Raw genomic sequence first — 12,504 nt, forward strand, 5'->3', positions numbered from 1 at the left:
GCAATTTCTGAGTAGGGAAATGGGAAGGGGTGTTGGGGGTGGCACGGAGTGACAAGGGGCACTTTTATTTATCTGTATTTTAAAATATTTTCCATTGAAAATATATTCATGTTTTGAGTCCTGACCTTAAGAAGTTACAAACTAGTAGATATGATACAAATGAACACATTTTTTTTTTCTTCCTTAAACAAAAAGCAAAAAACCTGTTGAAGCAAGTGTGGCAATATGTTCAAAACAATTAAAACTGAGGAATAAGTGTATGGGTTTTATTTCTAAATTCCTTCAGCTTTTGTATATGTTTGTAACTCAAAAAATATTTTTGTTATAAAAGCTACATATGCTCATGGTAAAAAAAAAGCTCTATATGCTCATGGTAAAAAAATGTTAAGTACATGACATCTCCGTTCACCCTAATCATTATCAACAGTTTGGTATATAGCCTTCTAGAACCACTTGTCAGATAACCAAATGTATACAAATGTGTTTCTTTTAAAACAAAAATGAGATTATACCATACATATTCTGCTGGTTTTGACTGATAACATTCCATTTTATGGGTATACCATTATTCATTAACTAATTCTTGAGCTTATTTAAGGTTCTTTACTATTAACATAATACTGCAATTAATAACCTTGTACGAATATATTGTATAGTTGTGTGACTACTTCTAAGGGCAAGAGTCCTAGCAGTGAAATAACTAGGTAAGAGGGTATAGACACTTTAAATTTTTGATAGAAAAAGACTATACAAACTTGTATTGCCATTAACGAGAGATTGCCCTGTATTATTTAAGTATTAAAAGTGCTGTGAAAGGGGTGGTTGCTATGGAGTACAAAAGAGGTCTTAAATATCATGATAGGGAATTTGACCTTGACCCAGTAGCCAGTGGTTCTCATCTCTATAAAAAGCCCAATACCATTTTTTTTTTCTCTTGCAAAGGCACTTAAGGGCATACATTTCCTGACATGATCTTGGGCTGTGTCCTGCAGTTTTATATGAAATATTTTGTTTTATTGCTTTAAAGAAGGTAAGAAATTTCAGTTTTGGTCTTTCTCTTTGATTTGAGGGTTGCCCAGGAATATTTCATTTCCACGTAGTTGAGATTATCATTATTTATTTATAATTTTATTGGATGTGATCAGAGAATACAGTCTGTAAAATTCTTGCAATCTGTAAAATTCCTACTTCTAAATTTGTTAAAAAATTGTTTTGAATAGTCAATTAGTGTTTATAAGTGAACTATATCACAGATACTTATTATATATACACACACGTGTGTGTAAGGTTTGTTGTTTGTATTATTCATTTCTTCTCAGTCCTTACTTTATTCTTCTAGTGCTGTTCAGTCTGAACAAAGTATGATAGACTCTCACCATAATTGTATTTTTAACCTGTTCTCCTGTATTCCTAAGAATTTTTGCTTTAGTTTTTTTAGTTGCTTTGTTGCAAATTTATAACCACCCTTTCTTCATAATTTGTCTTTTTATATTACCAGATGATCTCTTTATTCCATTTAGTGTTTGTTAACCTTTCTTAATATTACCATTCTTGCTTTACATTCGTTTGCATTTCTGGTATGTCTTACCCATCTATTTTCAACTTCTCTTTATTAGTGAGTATGTTTATTAGAAACTATAATTTGGATTTGCTTTTTTAGCCCAGTCTATTAGATTTTGTCTTTTAATGGGAGAATTCAGTCTATTGATATTTAGTGTAATAACCGATGAACTTAATTATATTCCTTCATCTTAATTTGACAGCAACTAAGTCTATTCTTCTTTATTAAATATAGTTCATGCTCAGTAAATACTAAACAATTGCTTGAGTTTAGGTTTTGACAAGCTTATTTGAAATGACAGTAGGTACTCCAAGCGAAAATGAGGTAGGAAAGGACTGAACCTAAGGCAGGAAGTAAGACTGGACGGATATATATTGGCATATTACATATTATCTACTCTATTAGAGTTCTCCAGAGAATCGGAACCAATACATTAGAGAGAGAATAAGAGTGAGGGCAAGAGAGACTGATTTATTTCAAGGAATTGGCTAACACAATTGTAGGGACTGGAAGGTCTGAAATCTAGAGCAAGCCGGCAGGCTGAAAATGCAGGTAAGAGTTGATGTTGCAGTCCAAGATCCACAGGCTGGAAACTCAGGTAGGGGTTCTATGTTACAGTCTTAATGCCGAATTTCTTCTTTGGGAACTCTGTCTTTGCTTTTAAGGCCTCAACTGATTGGGTGAGGCCCATCCATATTATGGAGGACAATGTGCTTTACTCCAAGTTGGCTGATATGTTAATTACACCTAAAAAATACCTTCAAAGCAACATGCAGACTGATGTTTGACAAAACAACTGGGCACCATAGCCTAGCCAAGTTGAAACAAAATTAACCATCACCTCAACACCATAGCAAAAGTTGACCAAATATGAATGGATTATTTCTAAACCAGGTGGTTACAAATATTTGTAAAACACTCCCTTTACTATCCTTAAATGCAATTAATATTTAACTTATCTACTGTACACATTTTTAAAAATCACCATAATGTTCTAATAGTAATATAAAGGATATGTTTTAAGAAGAATTTATAATAAAATTATTTCCACATATAAATATTGGGCATAGTTATACTAGCACTCAGATGCTTGCACTTCTGTACATTCACCATGAATACAGTGGCTACAAATGCAGACTGATGGTATCGTGTTGTGTCAGAGATTCATATGCCAGGAACAGGCTCTGCCACCAATGGCATGGTTTTTTGAAATGGTGAACAAAAGTTCTATATAAACTACACTACAATCTCCCCTCCATTTATACAGTAGTTGCATGCCTAGAGGATTCAGAGTACACTAAAAACTGTACAAAAAATACTTCATATTTATAGGTAAAAGAGTGAGGTTATAGTCTCAGCTAATTATAAATTTTTTCACTTGAATATTTATGGGGACATTTGATAGTTGTGCAGGACTTGGGACAGTATGTTGTGTAAGACTATCCCAGACATTGTAAGAATTCTGGCATCCTTGGCCTCCACCTACCAGATGCCAGAGATGCTTCCCAATCACTGTGACGATCAAAACACTTTCACCTCTGTTGTGTGCGTGGGGTGCCACTTCTGCTGAGAACCACTGTAGTAAATAATAGGAAGCTATCAAAAGTATTTTTTCTCCCCTCAACTTTTTGAGAAATTGGAGAAAAAAAAAAGAGAAAAACATTAAGAATGCTATATGCTCTCGTATTTCCAATACTCCAAATTAATACCTCTAACATTTTGTCTTACTTCAAATCTTATTTTTAAAAGAAATAAAAAATTAGAGACCTGTGACATTGTGATATAATAAATATATAATTGGTCTTAGTCCCAGGTTCTTGGCACAGAGCTTCTAAGACCCTTGGGAATCTCCAGAGTGATATATCTTTTTATTTGCTAATGAGGTTACTCTTGGTGGGCCCCTAGATAGTTTCAGGTTGGGAGCTGGTTGCCAGAGGAACAAGACGAAGGCAGATTAGAGGGCTGGAACTTTCAGCCCCACATTCCCGATCTCCTGGGAGGGGAGAGGTGCTGGGGATTGGGTCAATCATTGAATGGCTGATGATTTAATCATGCTTATATAATGGAACCTCCATTAAAACTCTAAACAATGAGGTTCAGAGAGCTTCTGGGTGGAACACATAGAGATGCTGATACAGGGATGGGCCCTATGCATCTCTTCCATTTGGCTGTTCCTGAGTGGTATCCTTTATAATAAACTAGTAATAATAAATAGTTTCTCTGAGTTCAGTCATGTGAGCCATCACAGCAAACCTGAGAAGGAGGTTGTGGGAACGGATCTGTAGCTGTCAGGCAAAGTGTGGGTAACCTGGGGACCCCACTACTTGTGAATGACTGAGCCCTTAACCTGTGGTGTCTGTGCTAACTCCACGTAGCTTAGTGGCAGAATTGAACTGCAGGACATAGTTGGTGTCTGGAGAGTTGGAGAATTGTTTGGTGTGGAAAAAACATATTTGGTGGTAGAAGTGTTGTGAGTAAACAGTTTCCATTTAAGACCCCCTTTAACCTCTGCCCTGTTCCACCTCACCTCATCCCCAATGTAATGACTACTATTGTCCTTTCAATCAATTTTTTATACTTTTATAATCACATATGTATCCATAACAACATAGAGTATGAATTTCCCCATGGGTTTGTGATGTATCCTCTATCATATTCAATTTCTCACAGATACACTGATCTGTGTCTGAGTTTATTATTCTGTGCCATTGATCTATTTGTCTGCTCCTGCACTAGTACCACAACATTTAGATTACTATTAGCTTTCTACTATGTCTTGATATCTGGTAACCCCAACCCATCTTCTTTGTTTCTTTTCAAAATTGTCTTAGATACCTGTGCTTTTAAAGATTTTTTTTAGAGAAAAAGTGGTGTCTTCTACAGATACTTGGCCCAGCATGGGGAGGGTGAAGGGTCAGAGAAACCTTTTAGGAAAAAGAGGATAGAAAGGATGTTCCATTTAGAGAGAAAGCAAGAACAGGCATGGAGACAAGAAACAACGTGCAACCACACAGGTCATTTGATTTTACTAGAACACAAAGGGTGAGGTAGGAACATAAGGTGGGTCAAGTCTTAAGGACCTCATACACCATACCAAGGAGTCTGGACTGGACCTTATAGGTCAGGGATTCTTAACCTATTGTCCATGGTTGAGCTTCAGAGAGGATCCGAAGCAGAATGCCATAATTTAATCTGTTCCAAATAGATGTCTCTGACAGCAATGTGGCAAATATGAGGTCAAGATTGGAACTAAGACCCCTAAAAGGCTCCTGCAAAAGTATAAGCAAGAAATGGCAAGGGTAGAACTGACTGAATGGATGTTTAAATGGTAAAACTTAATAAGACAGTTACTTGGTTGGGAGTAGGGTACAGAGAGTAGTGTAATAAGACTCCCATATTCTTGACTTAAATGATAGTGAAAATAAGGGGAAAAAAACAAGTAGGTCCTGGAGATATGAAGGAATGCTGTTAGTCGTGGACAAGTTAGAAAGGACTATAGGATTTGAGTGGATATAGCAAGCAATTGGATATATCTGAAGCTCAAAAGGTCAACCTGGAAGATACAGATGTGGAGGTCAGCAGCAGGTGTTAATAGCTGACATTTATCACTTGTCAGGTACTGGAGTATTAATATGAATTGTCTCATTTAATCTCAAACCAATCTTCTAAATTAGAAACTACCACTTAAGCAAGTTTATATACTGAGAAGAAGGAAGAGGGAGAGTTAGATAACTAATGGAGCAAGGTCTGGGGTTGAGAAGGGTAAGGCTGGAGGCAGGGCAGCTGTTCGGGGGCTCAGCTGTGGGCACAGGCTGGACAGGGAAGCAGTTTAGACCAAAAAGGGAATGAAAGATTGGAAGGAAAAAAAGGAATCCAAAGATTTGAAGTATTCAAGTTCTCGAATAGAGTGAAAATGAGAATATAAGAAAGCTCAAAAAGGACTGATTTTACACTGTTTGGAAGTGGCACTGGGGAGCTGAGAGAACGGTCACCTTACTGTCTGTACAGGCAAGTGAGAAAGCAGAGAAGGCAGTGGAGTCCTTGGTTAACACATCAAGAGAGGATGGGAGTAAATGGGTTGAGGATATAGGAATGCTGAGTTTTTAAATCATGGAAGAGGGCCTTCAGGTGAAAGGTTTAGGAATGGGGGACAAAGGTCAGAGCAGTATGTACATGAGAGAGGACAGGTGTCCAAAGGGGTTGATATTTTGGGCGATCACCAAGAATGACGTGAACAAGCAAGCCTCAAAGCTCAAAATGAAATGGTAGGGGGCTTCCCTGGTGGCGCAGTGGTTGAGAATCTGCCTGCCAATGCAGGGGACACGGGTTCGAGCCCTGGTCTGGGAAGATCCCACATGCCGCGGAGCAGCTGGGCCCGTGAGCCACAATTACTGAGCCTGCGCGTCTGGAGCCTGTGCTCCGCAACAAGAGAGGCTGCGATAGTGAGAGGCCCGCGCACCGCGTTGAAGAGTGGCCCGCGCTTGCCACAACTAGAGAAAGCCCTCGCACAGAAACGAAGACCCAACACAGCCATAAAAAATAAATAAATACATACATAAATAAATGAATGAATGAATGAAATGGTAGTGGTACTTCCCTGGCGGTCTAGTGGTTAAGACTCTGGGCTTCCGCTGCAGGGGCCACGGGTTCGAACTAAGATCCCACATGCCGCGTGGCCAAAAAAAAAATGATGGCAAGAATATCTCTTCATAGTTGGATTTTACCTTGAATGCATTGTTTTCTTTCAAATCCTCTTCACAACTCTGCAGTCAGACCTGCAGGTAGATTCTTGTGCAGTGGCACAGTGAGAAATCAACCCTGATGCTAATACTATACCCACTATGCTTAAGGAGATGGACTGCATTACTGTAGGCTGCCCAAAAGCCCTTCACATTTTATGAACTATCCGCCTCCACTTTGTGCAATTTTAACAGCTGTTAAACAAGGGCCTCTGCCTCCTTGACTCAGAAGTGCACATGTGGCCAAGCTGGCCAGAGAACTCCATTACCTGGACACAGTTTAATTGGTCAGGAATGGTAACTGACCACAAAAGAGCTTTGGTCTTTACAGAGTCTTCTCAGGGGATTTATACAGATGCTGGGACAATCTTTTCTCTGAGATCAGGAGAGCTGAGATTACTACTCCTAGAACTGTATATCCCCTACTTCATGGGTGCTAAGAGCTCAAGATATGGAAATCCAGTCTGTGACTAGAAAACTGGTAGTCAAGACCCCACCTCTGTAGTCCATACCCTGTTCAAGTAAACAAAAACACCAAGACACAGACATGGCAAAATATTTAATGTCTGTAGGTGTGCCTCACCCTCCCATTCCTGTTATGATTCAACAGCCTCTCCAAACTGACTATACCAGAGAAAACATGGGCACTTTTTCCCAGCAGAGTTCAAAAACCATTAAGGCCCTGATCCTCTTGACTCAGAAATGATTGCAGGTGAGGTCTTTCCACAACATGCCTCAGGTCTCTCTGCTCAAGGAAAAAAGCTCCCCAGTTCTACGGGACTCCCGAGGTCTTCTGTTCTTCTGCAGCCTGGCGCTGGGAGCTGCGCCGCTGGAAATAGTGGTAGACTCGGGCACTGCAGAGGTAGCCCCCGTAAACAGTGAGGAGCATCATGGAGGTGGAGAAGGTCTTGTAGCCAATGTCGGCTAGTTGCTTGGCAGTTGGCATGTTGTCCCCTACAAAGACAGACTAGATTTAGACCCAAGGATAAGGCCTAATCTGCCCAGCCCACTTAACTGTTTAAAGCCATTTTATAACTTTAGTTTGTCTGCACTCTATTCTGAATGGCCCCTAGACATATGCAGAGTCTTATACTGGAAGATATTGTTTGGGAACTCTTAAGATTCAAAAGGGCAAATAAAGTCTGCATACAAGATACAGAAACACAGCTGGAACCAGGTTTATCTGAATGACATTACAGTTAACACCTGACCCTCCGTGTTTATGGAAAGAGTGACTGGTATGGACCACCCAGAAATGTTCTTAATTGGTATATTACTTTAGGCACACATCAGTTTTTCTGGCTAGTAGGGAATTTATTGAAGTAGCCAGAGATTAAACATTAGCAGTGAATTATTCTCTCTAGGAGGATCGAATGGGAGCCTTCTGGGCAATATCCAATTTGTTTTCCCATAAAACCATCTTATTTATGGTGCTCAGGTTCCCAGGTTAGTCTTCAAGCATCTGTTTAAGCCATAATATACTTGAAATAGTGCCAACAGTATGTTTATGTTATTTCAATTAGACATAACCTTCTACAGCATTAATCCTGAATTCCAAACATAAAACCAAGAACCTATCCCAAGGGCTAAAACGAAACTTACTGTGTCCCCAGCAAATTAACTCACATTTGCACGAGATAAATTACTTCCAATTTAACTGTTCCCTGGACATTCTGAGCCAGGGAACAAGAGAAAGTTTAGAATGGGAATCTCTCATCTTGAACAAAACGTTCTCAATTTGGGACTATGAATGTATTCTCAGCCTCCTCTCTGTTGAGGGAATTAAAATTAAAAGACTGACTGAAGTTAGTGAGAATAGTTTTCTTAAAAGTCAAGAATTTGAAAGGAGAAAAGTTCAGGTTAGCTGGTTGAGGGGGTCAGGGGTAGGGTGTGACATCTAAGTGCTTCTCAGTAAGTCCCATGGGCGGAACACTGCCTTTGAGCCAGTCCCTGAGGGTAGATCCCACATTGAACTGAGGCACAGCTTCCTTGAATCATAATTCCAAGTGACTATTGAAAGTGACATTAAATAAGGTCAGAGGAAGAAAACCAAATGGCACAGGGACAAGAATGAGAAAGGGCTGTATTCAGGTTATCTGGCGTTTGAAAGGACCCCAAGCTGTGAGACAGTAAGAAAACACACACGTGCCGCGGAGCAACTAAGCCTGTGTGCCACAACTACTGAGCCTGCGCTCTAGAGCCCGCGTGCCTAGAGCCCGTGCTCCACAACAAGAAGCTCGTGCACCGCAACGAAGAGTAGCCCCTGCTCACGGCAACTAGAGAAAGCCCGGGTACAGCAATGAAGAACCCCAACGCAGCCAAAAATAAATAAATAAAATAATTAAATTTATTAAAAAATAAAAAACAAACAAACAAAAAGAACACACACATACACACAGAGCAAGACACTAAGGTAATAAACAAGCTCCCAGCAGAGACCTGCAGCCTTCAACCTCCCCCTCACTTATTCTTTCTCCTCCTATCCCCCATTACCCTGGCCAGATGCTAACCAGTCATAGGACCACCTCTTCTCAGGGCTGGAGGAAGAAGGCTGGAAACAGGATAGTACATCTTGCCTAGAAGAGTGACAGAAGATCTACTGACAGATGAAATTTTTCTAGAACCTCATTTTCCTCTCTTGTCTAATCAAACCTGAGATTTCTCCTATTTTCAAATTAACAAAAACTCTTCACAGATCCTGAGCTAAGGCAGGGCAGTGGAAAAAGAGAAGACAGATGAAGTTATTCTAGAAGTAGAACAAGGCTTATTAACTGAATGGGCTAGGGCAAAGCTGAAAATATCTCCAAGTTAACAATTGAGGAAACTTTATGGAGTGGGATACTGCTAATAGAAAGAAGAAGAAACAGGTGTGTGTCACTATGTGTGTATGGGGATGGTGGTGTCAGTAAGCATCAGTCAAGAAGATCATGAACTGGACATGTTAAAGTTAAGATGCTCAATAAAGGGACTTCCCTGGTGGCGCAGTGGTTAAGAATCCGCCTGCCAACGCAGGGGACACGGGTTCGATCCCTGGTCCAGGGAGATCCCACATGCCACGGAGCAACAAAGCCCGTGCACCACAACTACTGAGCCTGTGCTCTACAGCCTGCGAGCCACAACCACTGAGCCCCACGCGCCTAGAGCCCGTGCTCCGCAACAAGAGAAGCCACCGCAATGAGACGCCCACATACTGCAACGAAGAGTAGCCCCCGCTCTCCGCAACTAGAGAAAGCCCACGCACAGCAACGAAGACCCAACACAGCCCCCCAAAAAAAAACAAGAAAGAAAAGATGCTCAATGCAATATTCATGTGATGATGTCTGTCAGGCACATGGATATACAAATGTGGAACAAATCCTAGGAGAGAGGCTAGGCTACGGATACATATGGAAATAACAAGTGTCACTGAAACAGACGATAAAACCCAAGAGAGGGGCTTCCCTGGTGGCGCAGTGGTTGAGAATCTGCCTGCCAATGCAGGGGACACGGGTTCGAGCCCTGGTCTGGGAAGATCCCACATGCCGCGGAGCAACTAGGCCCGTGAGCCACAATTGCTGAGCCTGCGCGTCTCGAGCCTGTGCTCCGCAACAAGAGAGGCCACGATAGTGAGAGGCCCACGCACCGCGATGAAGAGTGGCCCCCACTTGCCGCAACTAGAGAAAGCCCTCGCACAGAAACGAAGACCCAACACAGCCATAAATACATAAATAAATAAAATTAAAAAAAAAAAAAAAAAAACCCAAGAGAAAGAGGCCAAGGGAACGCCAGTTTGAAGAAAACAATTACGGAAAGAAAAGAGGAAATTCCAGAAACATCTGGGATGAATTTTCATTTAACTACAACAGTGGTTGAAAATCACTGCTGTATCAAGTCACTACCACTGACAGAGGTATGCTGTATCTTCGGGTGTATTGGGCCAGAATAGAAATTGGGAAACACTACTGTAAAGTTAAGTGCCATGGAAACTGGTCAGATGGGATCACTGGATGGGAACAGGTGACCAGGTCACAGGTAAACCTAGGACAGAAGTCAATTTAATGCACTAAATTGGAACAGGCATTAAGTAAAAAGCATGGATTCTTAGCCAGAGCCCCAGCAGGCCCCATGAACCCCGTCCCGTGAGGTTCATGTGTCTATGCATTTTTCCAGGACGCAGAAAAACAGATTATTAGAAGGATCATAACCCCCTCTCGCCCCAAAGATAAGAATTGATATTCTTGTGATTTGCTGGTTAAGGGAACGGGAGTGATAGGGCAGCAGCCTGAAAAGATAACAAGGTCAAGTAAATTCTAGTTTTGTTTTGCTTATTGATAAGGAGATTTGAATATGTTTTAGAGGAGAAGAAACTGGTGGCTAAACTGAGGATAAAAGTGAGGTGGATGGGATGGAACAAAATCTAGGATGGCCCAGGAAAAGATGAAATTAGAAGCCCAGGTAGAAGGATTAACCTTGGAAATGAAGAAAACTTTTGAGGTTAGCAGGAGAACATTCTCATCTGAGGGACATCCATTTTCTCAGTAAAGCTCAAGGCTGGGTCTTTTATGGGGTTAGACTGAAGGTTTCAGAAAAACAGGAAAAAGAAAACAAGAACCATAATGGAAATGACACAGGGGTGCAATCTGCAAAAACCTTTTCAGATTGTGGTTCTTTTCTCTTTTTCTGCCCCCTAAACATGGGAGGACCTCAAGGCTCAGGTCGCTCCTCTGGAAAACTCATTTCGTCAAATGGATGCATCCACCTCAGCCTAGATTTACTCACTTATCTGTCTACCTTTTACTCGTGCTATAAAGGCTGCAGAGAATATGGCTTCTGTCTCAAAGGAGCTTATGGTCTGATGGAGATAAGCTATGCACCCCAAATTCTGTTAGACGAAGTGGAAGACGCCGGTGACCAGAAGAGAAGAGGCATTTTGAGAGTTCAGAGACAAGGTGGAGGCTCAAGGAAAGTTAGCAGAAAGGTGGGGACGGGGGCGGGGGGGCAGCTGTCGTTTTAGAAGGGTGGGCAGGATTTACACCGGTAGAGAAGAGGGAGGGGGAGAGCATTCCAGGAACTGAAAGCAGCAAAGGAGCGGATCCAGTTAATCGATAAGCAGGAAGGGTGCCCGGGAAAGCTGCATTTCAGGGCGCAGCGGACTGCAAGACAAGGAAGGGTCAGAGCTACTGGAGTCAGAGCGTGGAGGGCCAAGGCGCGCGGTCAAGGTGTGACAGGAACCTACGGCCGCAAGGAGCTTGCTGGGCTGGAAGCGGCGCAGATCGCGGCACAGGATACACGGTAACCTCAAGGGCGCCGAAGCCCGAAGACAGGGCGTGGGAGGATGCGGAAAGCAAAGGCCGGCCCGAGCGGGCGCGCCTCTGCGGACGGGTGGCCCTGGCTCGGGCCTGGCAGACGGCGTACCTGGATGCTGCCCCTCCCTCCCTTCCGACCGAGGCCTCCTGCCTGCGCGACCTCCTAGAGCAGCCGGAAGCAGCACCCGGGTCCAGACGAGTGAGGGTACCGCCCAGGGCCAGCCCTGAACGCTGAGGCGCTATTGGTACGGAACACCACCCTTTCTCCCACCCCACGCTCCGCTAAAGCTCTAGGATTCGGCTCCCGACGCGAGGTAGAGCCCCGCGCGCCAGACGCAGCATAACCCCACCCACCGAGGCGAGAGCCCGCGCCGGCTACAGCTCCGACTGGTTGCTGCCTTTGAACATCCGGCTTCCGGGTCAGCCGCCCTTACTACGCATCCTCAGACGAGCCTTCCTCTCGGAGAGGCCCGTTGGTTTCTGGGGGTTGTAGTCATTCTCCGATGAGAAACCGTCTTTGGCGACCCAAACTCTGGAACCGGAACTTTTAGGATACTCAGTCACCACAGAAGAGAGCCGGCCAATCCCCAGCCTGTGGCGCGGTGACGTCTCCGGTAGCTGGGTAGGTTCTCTTGGAGTCCGCCCCCTACAGCCTGGAGCTGCCCTCTCCCCCCGGGCCGGCCTTCAGCCGAGCTCAGGAACCCGACCCGGACTGCGAGGCCTGGACCGCCGAGGACTGTGGCAGGTTTGGCCGTGGCCACGGAGTGGGCGCGAGGGTCGAATCTCCATAATGTTTCTGTCCCGTATGTGACCTCCCCGCTTGCAGGCGGCTTGATAAAGCCCCAAAGAAGCGCCGGGAAGGGGTTGGAAGGGGGGCTGCGTGGCCACCCCTGCAAGGGGCCGGGAGTGGCTGGGATGA

At 43.4% G+C, this 12,504-nt stretch overlaps 1 protein-coding gene across 3 annotated transcripts; it reads right to left on the minus strand.

Annotated features, from left to right (window-relative positions):
* Nucleotides 1-6,844: 6,844 nt before the first annotated feature.
* On the minus strand, nucleotides 6,845-12,002 carry LOC133100955 (cytochrome c oxidase assembly protein COX14). 3 transcript variants are annotated; one of them, XM_061205485.1, is made up of 2 exons: nucleotides 11,940-12,002; nucleotides 6,845-7,254 (listed from the first exon to the last, which is right to left on the minus strand). In XM_061205485.1, exon 2 carries the CDS (start codon nucleotides 7,244-7,246, stop codon nucleotides 7,073-7,075), a length of 174 nt encoding a protein of 57 aa, XP_061061468.1. In that variant the 5' UTR covers nucleotides 7,247-7,254; nucleotides 11,940-12,002; the 3' UTR covers nucleotides 6,845-7,072. The 3 variants fall into 3 exon arrangements, with proteins under 3 accessions (XP_061061468.1, XP_061061467.1, XP_061061469.1); XM_061205484.1 differs by lacking the exon at nucleotides 11,940-12,002 and adding an exon at nucleotides 11,695-11,933; XM_061205486.1 differs by lacking the exon at nucleotides 11,940-12,002 and adding an exon at nucleotides 11,516-11,667.
* Between the last annotated feature and the right edge of the window lie 502 nt (nucleotides 12,003-12,504).

Source organism: Eubalaena glacialis, chromosome 11, assembly GCF_028564815.1.
Source record: "Eubalaena glacialis isolate mEubGla1 chromosome 11, mEubGla1.1.hap2.+ XY, whole genome shotgun sequence".
Lineage (NCBI taxonomy): Eukaryota > Metazoa > Chordata > Mammalia > Artiodactyla > Balaenidae > Eubalaena > Eubalaena glacialis.